Raw genomic sequence first — 12,737 nt, forward strand, 5'->3', positions numbered from 1 at the left:
TTATTATTAATTTTTCTTATCACAGTTCGCTACGATTCTACTTTATCTGCACGTTTATCGAAATTTAATTTAAAAAAAAAAAAAAAACGATACGATATATCGCCGATCGATTAATCGCTCAAGGTCTCGAACGAGAGGAGGAACAACAACAACAACTCGATACTTCTTATTTGAAATTTAAACTTTTGCCGTACTTCCTTCGCTTTTGGTCACGCTTTTTTTAGCTTTTATAGAAATGGACGAATCGGATGTTCCAGGACTGTACTCATATTGGATTCCATCTTGTGGATTTTCATAAACCACGTGATTCGCTCTGTCGTCGGATATCGAATGATGATGATGATGATGATGTCTTTTCGATTTGAGATAATGCGTGGCTCTGGAGTCTTGAACTGGAGTTATCGTGTAACCCGCTCTTATCAAAGCATCGATTTCTTGTTTGGTGTAAGATCTCGGTTCGGTGGATGCTACCGGTGCTGGAGATGGAACTGCTGGAAGTCTCACGACTGGAACTTTTTCGCTGGAAACACCATCGGCGGCGGCGGCGGCGACGGAAGCGGCGGTGAAAGATAAAGATTTTGGAACGGAAGATCTGGAAACGAAAATTGAAGATCTCGACGTTGGTTGTTTACCTCCCTGTGAAAAATAACCTCTTCCGGCAACGGGATGAAGAAGAGTCGACGGGGATGATGGGATTTCGGGGTGCCTGATTGAAGAACCTGATACCGCCGCTGGAGAGGATTGAGGCTGTTGAACGTAATGAACCTAAAAATTAATTTAAAAAAATTTTTTTTTTTTTTTTTTTTTCATGTTTATTATCGCATAAATTCGTTTTATCGTTTTAGATAAGTTAACTAAATCACTTGTGGAATTGCTTCTGGAGCTGGATGGACGTATTGGGGTTGAGCTGTTGGTTTCGTCGTCTCGATGAGATATTGCTGTTGGGATAAAGCTTGCGACAAGTATTGGGGTTGAACGGATGAAGGAGTTGGCAAAACGGCTGCTGCTGCTGCTGCTACTGGTCTTCTTGGCTACAATAAAACGAATAAGGAGGGATTACACAACGTTTAACAGGTGGGAGTCGTTATCTCGTACAAATCGGTAAATATTATCATTATTATTATCTAACTTTATCTTGAGTTGTTTCGACGGGTTGATAGTATACTTGTTGAGGTACGGTAGTCGAACGGGATGATTGGGCGTATACTTGACTTTCAGGTACATATTGAGTTACGTATTGCGGTTGCGGTTGTGGTTGTTGTGGACTCTGTGCTTGGGCGTACTGCTGTTGGAGTTGGTAGGCTTGAGAATCGACAGGTACCGTTGTGTAAACTAAATACAATACCAATTACTTAAAGTTCTTTTGCAGGTTGAAGGAAGGAAGAGTCGTAGGGATGTCAGTCAGTTACCGATTCCTGGATTTTGCGGGTCTTGGTATTGCGTGGGCGGAAGTCCGGGTTGCTGACTTGAACTTGGAGCTGGAGACGCGGCAAAGACTTGCGGAGACTGAGAGTAGGGTCCCGTCGGTAGGGGTTGCGGTAATTGGGGTGGTTGCCTCGGTCTTGAAAGTCCATTTGCGAACCCGGCGATTTGAGCTCTTATCGGTGCATCCCTGAAGTCTTGCAGGATCCTCTGTTGTTGTCTCGCGTACTCGGTGAGCTTCGGCCTGGTACCTGGGGGTGCTGCGCGAGGTTCGCGCAGTGAGTAAACGGTTCAGTCATTAGTAAATGAGTTTAATTCAAATCCGAAGTAAAAGGGTTACATGACGAAAACTTACGTTTATAAGTCGGAGCCGGTGGCAAAACTTGCGGTCCTGTTTGTTCCAACGGAGATTGCAAGTAAACGTATTGTTGGGGTGCAGCAGCAGTTAAACCGTTGTAACTCGATTGACTCCCGATGGATGTCGTGTACTGTTGTTGGGGTTGTTGACCGAATCCCGAGAATGATCCTTGGAAAAGAGTACCACCCTCCGGAGAAAGTACGTATCTGGTCGTGGCGGCGCCCCCGGATTGTTGTCTGGTACCATCCTTGGAAACGACCAATTGACTGTATAACTGCGTCGGAGATTGAGTGGTGGTAGCAGTCACTTGCGATTGTTGCTGTTGCTGTTGCTGAGCGGCCAACTGATGTAATAAATTGTAATATTCCGGTGAAACTTGTACCGAGGATTGTCTTTCTTGTCTTCTACTTCCTCCTTCAGCGGCTGGTGATCTCTTAACTCTTATTTCCGGTTCGAGTGATTCGTATTCGAGCATAAGAAGTACTTTGTCGTTTTCATTGGCTTTGATGTCGGAACCGAAAACGGCCGCCAAGAAAAATATAACTGTAAATAAAAAAAAAATAAATAAAATTTAAATTTAAATTATGTAATTTCCTATTAAAAAAAAAAAATTTTATGTACATGACCGCATATTCGCATTTCAGAAAATAAATAAATAAATTTTTTTTGGTTTATATTATGTAAATTATTACATTTTTATTTATTTATTTATTTATTTATTATAAATAACATTTCCTTGACTTAATTTTATAAAAAAAAAAAAAATTTCTACACGTAGGAAAAGTACACGTGTACTACGAAAAAAAAAAAAAAAACTAATTACACGTTTAAATGCGTATCCAACCAAAAAATTTGTTTTTTTTTTTTTTTTTTTTCTATTTTTTTTTTCTCTCTCTCTCTCTCTCTCTTTCTCTTACAACACACACAGTAATATTCAAATAATAATTATACCTGAGAGAAAGAGAGAGAGAGAGAGAGTTAAGTAAACAGGATATGATGAAGTAGCCAAATAAATAAATAAATTGTGAACTATTTGAAATTTGAAATTAAAATTTGAATTTTTTTTTTTTTTACACGATTTTTAAATTGCACGAAATTTATTTATTTAGGATGTTATAATAATAATAATAATAATAATAATCATAATAATTTTTAACTCACGTGGAAAAAGTAATTAAAAGAAATTTAAATTAAAAAAATTCTCTCTGTATGCCTTCTTTAACGAGTTATTGCCTATGGCATTCATTTCAAAAAAGAAAAATTATCATTATCATTATTATTATTATTATTATTATTAAATCGTTTTCATTTCATCACGTGTAATGATAAAAACCGTTATAAATTTCTCATAAATTTAAATTTAACAAAAAAAATATTATCTAACAATAATTATTATTATTAATTAATTAATGGGCCCCCCTTTATAAATTTCACTCATAAATTAATTATCGATAAATAAATTTTTAATAATAATAATAACCAGTTCTCGAATAATAATAATAATCAGTTCTCGAATAATAATAATAATAATCAGTTCTCGAATATTAATAATAATAATTAATTACAATGATCTACATAAAACAAAAATTGTAATAATATTATTCAGATTCATTTTTAAAATATATATATATATATATAAAAGGAAAAACATTTTTTACTTTTCGAATGGCATAAATATATATTATTCATGAATCGTCATCATTATTTTTTTTTTAAAAACGATTGTAAATGATTCCTAATTATCATAAATGAATAATAAAGACACAACTCACTAACTAATACTATATTTATTTCCTTTTCTTTTCTTTTCTTTTTGATGAAAATGATTCGATATATTCGAAATTTATTCGAAATTTAAGCGATTTTTATAATATCGACTTGCCAACTGTTGCCAATTTTATATGAAAATGAAAAATAAGATTGTTTTTACTAAATTTTCTGGTTGATTATATATATGATGTAATAGTTTATTATTAAGGAAAAGTAATATGTACAAGTTTTTTTTTTTTTTAGTAAATTAAGTTAGTAGTGTCGAGTAAAAGTCAAATTTTTTCACTTCTCGTTTTCTGGCAAGTTATTTTAATTAATTTAATTATTTTATCATTTCCTTATAGTAATTTGATTATTTCATTAATTTTTTTAATAAGTGTTTGATGGATTTAGATAATTAAATATATAAATAATAATAATAATAATAAAGTTGGCAAGCGGGATCAGAGGCAGGCATAAATCTCTTATTAATTTACATTCGATTGAAATTTTTTTTTTTTTCGATTACATAATTTAACATGTTTCAATTGTTGAGAGCCATTCATAAAAGTAAAAATGTTTTCTTTCTTTCTTTTTTTATTATACAATTATATTTTTTATCCGTAATAAAATTAATATTAAAAAAAAAAAAAAAAAAAAAAAAATTGCAAAATTTCATTTTACCAAGGTTTTTTTTTTCTTTATCCTATTTGATTTATATCCCTTTTTCTAACGTAAGATAATTTTGTTACAATTTCTTTTTATAGACAAGGTTAAAATGTTTCCTTGCTTTAGTATTAATTATAATAAATACGATTAAGATAGAATAAAGATTTTAAATTAAACCGAATCGACGTCAAGGAAATGCTTTTTTTTCTCCTAACCACGTTTAAATTTTTTTTTTTTCCACCTCGGATTATATACATTTATACGATTTTACGGTTATTATTATTAATTTAAAACGTTTTGCTATGATTAAAATTAAAATTTATTACCTTGTTAAGCATTTTTTTCACGTAAAACAAACGATTTTCCTTGTTAAATGAATAACTATATGTATAACTACAACCTCACTGCGTTAAAACCATGAACACTCTGACCGACATCTTGGATCTTGTGACACGATGAGCGTCGATGGTTTGTTTGTTTCAATTACCCGCGAAATTTTTTCCCGCTCAAAAATTTTAAATTTTATTATTATTACGCGAAATAAACAAATACGTTAGGAAATACCTAAACGCGAAGGATGAAAGGGAAAATGTCGCATTTAATTCACTTAATTTAATGTCGGGTAATTAAAAAAAAAAAAATTTTCTTTGGGCGAATAATAATAATAATAATAATAATAATAATAAAGCAAGCAAGGTGATTTAATTGTTGGAGAGAAAGTCTACTGCTACTACTACTACTACTACTACTGACCTTATACTTCCTAAATTTTTTTTTTTTTTTTTTTCCTGGAATTAAAATTACGATTTTAATTCCATGTTTTAAATTTATCAAAAAGAGATTTATTCAGATTTTTTTAAAATTCTCAACCGTTTTTAATCGTTAAAATCTCGTATTTATTTGAAAAAAAAAAAAAAACGGATATGAAAACAACCGGTTAATAAAAAAATAAATATTTTTTTTCCCTTCCCTTTCGTTTTAAAATCAGGCGATTTGCCAAAATAAAAAAAAAAATTAATGTTTATCGTAAATAATATAATCAAAAAACTTTTTAAACTATTTATGACGTCATTGAAATAAATTTATTAAGTAATAATAATAATAATAATAATAATAAACGAGAAGAGAAAATTATAGACGAGACTATAATCTAATAAATAATAAAAATTCGTGACAAAATAATTAAAAACAACTCAATCGAATTAATAATAATAATAATAATAAAGAGAAGAAAGAAAATGGTAGACTAGTATTTTTATTTTTTTTAATTAATTAATTTTTTAAAAGATTCGACAAAAAAAAAAAAAAAAAAAATTGGCTCGTCGGGTCGTTGTTGTCGTTATTGCGTTAATTTAAAAAAAAAAAATGGCGGCTAATTTTAATCGTTTCCCTTATTTTTCCTTCTTGGAATGAAAGAACTAATTTCATTATTATTATCGTTATTATTATTATTATTATTATTATTTATTTATTTAAAATTATATTACCCCCATTTTTTAGATTTAGTTTTTTGTAAAAAAAAAAAAAAAAAAAAAATTTTTTTTATAACCCTACCTGTCCCGCTAAAAAATACTCAGCCTTGAGTTATTTTACTATTTTTTTTTTTTTTTTTTTTTTTTTTAGTTTCAGGTAAAGTTTTGAAATTTTTTTTTTTTTTACTTTGAATATTTTTTATAATAATGATGATGATGATAATAATAATTACGATAAATTTGTCGTGTAATGACGAAAAAAAAAAAAAAATAATTTACTCTATGACTCTATTATTATTATTACTATTCAACGGATTTAAATACGCGCGACGTTAACAACAAATCAAAAAAAAAAAAAAAATTATTATTATTTAATTGTCGGTTTCCCAATACCTATTATTATTATTATTATGATATCGATGTGGTCACGTGGTTTTTACGATAATAATAATAAAAAAACATTTTTTTGCGTGTTCGTGTGCGTGCCTGCGTTTTTCAAATTGACGTTTAATGAGAGGTAAATGAGAAAAACGTTAAAGACGCAATTTGATATTTCATCAATTCCTGTTATCATTCTTGTTATCAATCGTGTTATCAGTAACGTTATCATTTATTTAACGGTTCATTTCCCTAATTTACCCATAATGCAAAGTCACTCACCCGAATTTAAATGCATTCATTCATGGAGAAGGAAAATTTTTAAAAGGGAAAATTTCATTTCATGCCCTTGATATACCCCTCTCTCTCTCTCTCTCTCTCTCTCTCTCATGGTTTATGTCGTTCTACGTCGATCTATTTATTTCGCCTTCAAAGTTTTTTTTTTTTTTCCTGATTAGTTTAACGTGAAAATAAGTGAAAAACCGTGAGAAAAATCGTTCAAGGTTGGTGGGGGCGGGGGGAGGTAGAGTAACGGTTAGGAAAGAAATAATTTTTTTTCCTTTGTTTTTTTTAATTAAATATCAGGCGTTGATTAATTTATTAATCGATGCCTCCCCCTAATCCCCTCAAAATAAAAACGGGGGAAAAGAAATAAGGCAGAGAGAGAGGCGAGACAAGGATAAGAAATTTTTTTTTATTTTTTTCGTAGTCTGTCGTTTGTTGTTGTTGTTGTTGTAATTAAACAAACAAAATTCGTTTGTTGTTTTGTCAATGTAGGGAAATATATAAATTTTTTTTAAAAGTTCAAAACCACCCTTCACTAACCCTGACTTTTGCCTTTTGTCGTCTTCAATTTCATTTTTTTTTTTTTTTTTAAAATTTTCCCAACGCAATATTACGTTGTTGCCAAATTTTTTGTAAATATACTTTTTTTTTTTTCGTTTTGTAACAATTTTTTTTTTTAAATAATTACAATCGAAAATTTCATAATTTTTTTTAAAAAAAAAAAATAATAATAATAACGATTACGATGATGATAATGATGATGATAATGATGCGTGGAAAAAGAAAAAAAAAAAAAAAACATAATTTATCAATATTTTTCACGTTACGAATTATTAATTACGTTTGAAAGTGTTGTTATTAATGTGAAAGAAAAAAAAATGGCGCACGTAGATTTCAAAAAAAAAAAAAAATTTATTAACCGTCATTCATTAAATTCGAAAGGAATCGAGTAAAAAAAAGAAATTTACGACCTTTGACCTGCCAGTTTTCCGCAACTTTAAGCTAATTGGGTTTCAAGTAAAAAAAAAAAAAAAAGTTTAAGAAAATCGGTTGGAAATTGTGAGATGTAACGTGGAAGAAGAAAAATTGAGTTGAGAATAGGACAAGATGGAGGAGTAAACTTTCTCAACTTTTTTTTATTTTTTTTTTTAAATTCTCTTTCATTAAATTCGGTTGATTATCGTTACAAAGGAAGTAATTTAGAATTGCGGTAACAACATAACAATAATTAATCAAGTTAATCATTTCAACGTGGGAACAGACACACCACATGTTACATATATATATGTAACATTTTGAATACAATAAAAAGTTTTTCATAATCGTAATTTTTTGAAAGTTAACGAGCATCATCAACACAATCATCATCATCATCTGGATTTGGATAATAAAAAAAAAAATGGCGGCGGTCGCGAGCGCGCGCTCGCTCGCCCGCTCGCCCGTCCGCCATTTTCGAATAATAATTATTTAACGGTTTTTTTATTCACGCTCGACCGAAATTTTTTTTTTTTTTTTTTTTTTTTAAACTTTCATTCGAAATTCGATTCGATCATTATTTATTAATAAGGATATTTGCTAACTTCATCAGAATAAAAGTAATTTTTTTTTAAAGGAGTATAATTTAACGAAAAACTTGCGTAAAAACGCATAAAAAAATGTTTCAAAAAAAATTTATTATTATTATTATTATTATTATTATTATTATTATTATGTCATAAAGACGTAATTTTTTCGTTAAACGTTCAACTTTCGCGTTAAAAAAAAAAAAAGAAAAATTTAAACCGCTAATGAGACGCCTACGCAATAAAAATTCATTTTTTTAACGGAAAATTATCGTTCGTTTCGACGCCATTTTTTTTTTCTTTTTCTTTCTTGTTAAATTCACGTTTCAAGTTTTTAATTTTTTTTTAAAACCACGTTCGTATTTCATTTCATTTAATTTTTCTCTCCCGCAAGTTTTTTATTAACTCTTAACAACAATAAAAAAATTTACGATTTTTTGTGATTGTTTTTTAACTGCGATCGTCAACCGCCCCCTCCCCACTCCCGCTCCTCCTACCCCCCAAAAAAAAAAATTTGGCCGAGTTTCAAAGGCACTCCCGTCCCGTAAGGAAGTAATAAAAAATAGATTAATAAAAAAAAACATATTCGATTGACTCATTTTCATGAATTATTTTAAATTTCGGGGCCTTGCTACCAAAAATAATAAAAAAAATTTATTTCGAACGTGGCAGAAGAATCAACCTTTCGAACGTACAAATATCGAAGCGTAAAATATTACAAAAAATTCGTTATATTTTTTTTTTTTTTTACTTTTCCTTTTCCTTTTTCTTTTTAATTTCGTTTGACCGTCAAATCCATCGGTTAGTTAAAAAAATTACAATAATAATAATAATAATGATAATAATAATGATAATAAGTACCGCAAAAGAAAATTATTATTATTATTATTATTATTACTTTGGATTATTGTTTTTACCGTCGTTAAATCGTTTTCACGATGTAAAAAATTATTAATTTCCAAAAAAAAAGTTTAAAAAAAAAAAATCGTAATTAATGAAAGCGGAAGCGGAAGCAAAAGAAGAAGAAAAGAAGCAGAAGAAAAAAAAATTTTCTTTTTTTTCCCTTCCTGGAAAAACAAACAAAAAAATTTTCATTGTTCTCGTTCCGACAAATCGCGAAAAAATTAATCGAGAAAATTTATAATAAAAAAAAAAATCTGGAAATTATTTTTAAATGAAATAATAATAATAATAATAATAATAATAATAATAATAATGATAATGATAATAATAATAATGATAATAGTACGGTAATTCGAAACCTTTCCTGTTTTCTTATTTAAAAAAAAAAATTTTTTTTTTCTCCAGTAAATCTTTTTCTTCTTCTTCTTCTTCTTCGCGATAAATAAATACATTTAATAAACTTATCCAGTTAAAAAAAAAAAAGGAAAGCGAGTTAAATCTGGAAAATAAAATAATAATAATAATAATAATAATACTTGGTACTTACCTAATCCAATTTGAATGGTATTCATAACTCATGAACCAACAACAACTCGATATGTTCAACTACCCGATCGGACAAGTATAATAACACTGAATTCCAGGTACGACCATATCTCCATTTTATATTCCGCTCATTACAACTTTTTGTCTTGTTCTTTTCACGTTGTTCATATGTTCACAACGTGTACCTTATTTCTTCTTCTTCTTCTTCTTCTTCTTCTTCTTCTTCTTCTTCTTCCACTGTAAATGAATTCAAAAAATTATTATTATTAATATTAATATTATTCGAATAGTATCTCGTGAAAATTTTATTTATTTATTTATTTTCTTCGCGTTACGTTTACAATCGTTACATTAATAATAATATTAATAATATCGATATAATAATTAATAAAATATTAATAATGTCAATAATATCAATAATAATGATAATGAGTGAAAGGGAAAATTTGGGAATGATGATGATGATGATGATGATGATGAGGATTTTTTTTTTTTAAATTTTCTCCAGTTTTATTTTTTTTATTTTTTCTGAGGCATTCAAATTTTATTAAATAATCAACCCCTAAATAATAATAATAATAATGATAATAGTAATGAGTAAAAGGGAAAATTTGGGATTGATGAAAATGATAATGATAATGATAATGATAATAATGATGATGATGATGATGATTTTTTTTTTTTTTTTAAATTTCTCCAGTTTTTTTATTTTTATTTTTTTTTTGCGTTTTATAAATTTTTTTATTTTGTCGTGGCATTAATATTTTATTTGATAACCCACCCTTTTAAATAATAATAATAATGAGGATGATGATGATGAGTGAAAGTGAAAATTCGGGAATGATGATGATGATGATGATGATTTTTTTTTTTTAAATTTTCTACAGTTTTTTTATTTTTATTTTTTTTTTTTGCGTTTTATAATTTTTTTTTTTATTTTGTCGTGGCATTAATATTTTATTTAATAATCTACCCTTTTAAATAATAATAATAATAATAATAATAATAATAATAATAATATTTTTTTTATTAAATTCCTGGAACGTCCAAAAACAAAAAAATAGGAAGTTAACGTTTGTTTTGTTTTTGTGTTTTTTTTTCTTGTAAATTTGGCGTTTGTTTGTTTTCGCACAAACAAAACGTTATGTAAAAAATAATAATAATAATAATAATAATGATGATGATAATGATGATGATGTTGATGATGATTATGACGACGATGAGATTCGTTACACATAATTTTTTGTTTTTTATTACAATAACATTCCAAAATTTTTCTTAGACTAATTTAAAATTTAAAATATATATATATTAATAATAATAATAGTAATAGTAACAGTAATAATAATAATAATAAATGATGCGAAAAACAACGTGTAATGAAAAAAAATTATATTTTTTTCGATGTAATTAATATTAAGATGAGAAAATATTACTTAACAAAAAAAAAAAAAAAATGAAATAGAAAGTATTATAATGTGGAATTTAGAAAACGTAAATTAATATTTTAAAAAATAGAAAAGAAAAGAAAAGAAAAGAAAAGAAAAAAATGGAAAAAATGATTAAGTAACAACAAAAAAACAAAAACAAAAATGGAGAGAGAGAAAAAACACAAAAAAAAAAAAAAACAAAAACAAAAATATTATTATTATTAATACGTTTTTAAGTTCGTTAAATAAATAAAGATTCATTCATCCATCCATCCAATTTTTTTTTTTTTACTGGAATAAAGTAATTATTATGATAATGATAATAGATCAATAGAAATTAATAAATTTGAAGGTTTTTTTTTTTCGTAATAGTAATTCATCCATTTCCGTTTTTACTTAAAATTTGAAAAAATTAAAAAAAAAAAAAAAATTAAAAACTCTCACTCTTGGAAAAACTGATTACACTTAATAATAAATGAGCGGTTTCAAAAAAAAAAAATTTAAATTTTAAATAAATTACTTTTCCCCAGCGTTTATGGAAATAAAAAAAAAAAAAAAATTTTTTTTTTTTTTTTTTTTAATTTTCCAAAAACGATTTCAAAAAATCAACCATTTCCGGGTTTTGTTTAAAAAAAAAAAAAAAAACAGATGATGATTATTTTATATATATATCGATTATTATTATTATTATTAGTAGTATTATTATTATTATTATTAAAAAAAGAAAGACGTTTCGTTGTAAATTTCTTTTGAAATATTTAAATAATTTTTCTTAATTGACTTTTTTTTAAACGTGTCAGCAGAAACGACGAAAAAAAAAAAAAAATCTCAACGTTTTGTTATTTTCACGAGATTTTCGTTTTGTTTTTTGTTTTACGGCGGGCGGTGAGGGGAGGGAAGGGGAGAAAAGAAATTTTAATATTATTATTATCATCATCATGGTTTTTGTTGGAATATTATTATTATCATCATAGTTTTTGTTTGTCTTCAAAACGCGTTTGTCTTCTGTTGAAATTTTAACGATTTTTTGTTTGTTTGTTGGTTTCCTGCGGTTTGTTTTAAGATGTCGACCACGTTTGTTTTGATTTTGTTTTGTTTTTCCTTTTCCCTGTTCGAAACAGTAAAGTGTCATGTTTGAATCATCTCAATGAAAACATACAAACGCGAAAAAGCAGAAAAAGAAAAAATTTCAATGAGATATTTTTGTTATTAGGAAGCGAGTGTCGGGGCAAAAGGAAACAACAAACGAGTTTTCATTACCTCCGGTTGTTGTTAATCAATTACAAAACAAAAATAAAAATTTTTCATTCAAAATTTTTAATAAAATTCATTTTTTTCCTTTTCCGTTACCAAAAAAAAAAAAAAAAACAAATTTTTGTTTTTTTACGATAGGAGGCGACACCATCGCCATATTAAATAATTTTACATTTTTTTTTTTACATTTTTCCTGCTCCCTCTCACTTTTAATTTTTTTTCATTGTCGACGATAATTGATGACGAATTCGTTTTTTAGAACATTCCAGAATTTTTATTAATAATTAATTTAATCGAAGGTAACGAACGTTAAGAAAATTTTAATCGTTGAGGGAAAAAAAAAATTTTATTTTTCGATTGCATAATAAAATTAAATTAAAGGCGACGGTCACGGTCGTTATTTTTAGTTTTATTAAAATAAAACAAAAGCGAACGTCGCCTTTTTTTCTAGAAGGTTCAAGTACGTTTTAAAAAAAAAAATTTGCACGACAAAATTTTGTCGCAAACAATGACAATTTAATAACGTTCGACACGATAATAATTTGATAATAATAAACTCTATCGTCGTCATTTCTTTCTTTTTAAAGTCGTGTCATTAGTAACGATTGTTATTATTATTATACATTTAAAACATAATCAAATTAATTTTTTTTTTTTTTTTTTTTTCAAAGTCACGAGAACGTTTTTTTTCTCTTTTTCTCTTTATCAA

The 12,737-nt window shown here is 27.2% G+C and overlaps 1 protein-coding gene across 1 annotated transcript; it reads right to left on the minus strand.

The window, feature by feature from the left end:
• Positions 1-177: 177 nt before the first annotated feature.
• On the minus strand, positions 178-2,255 carry Phum_PHUM492190 (uncharacterized protein; the record flags this gene model as incomplete). The annotated part of the gene is made up of 5 exons (XM_002430583.1): positions 178-765; positions 864-1,031; positions 1,130-1,332; positions 1,410-1,682; positions 1,778-2,255. The coding sequence occupies 5 exons, from the start codon at positions 2,253-2,255 to the stop codon at positions 178-180; spliced, it is 1,710 nt and encodes a 569-aa protein (XP_002430628.1).
• Between the last annotated feature and the right edge of the window lie 10,482 nt (positions 2,256-12,737).

Source organism: Pediculus humanus, genomic scaffold (assembly GCF_000006295.1).
Source record: "Pediculus humanus corporis 1103172108260 genomic scaffold, whole genome shotgun sequence".
NCBI lineage: Eukaryota > Metazoa > Arthropoda > Insecta > Psocodea > Pediculidae > Pediculus > Pediculus humanus.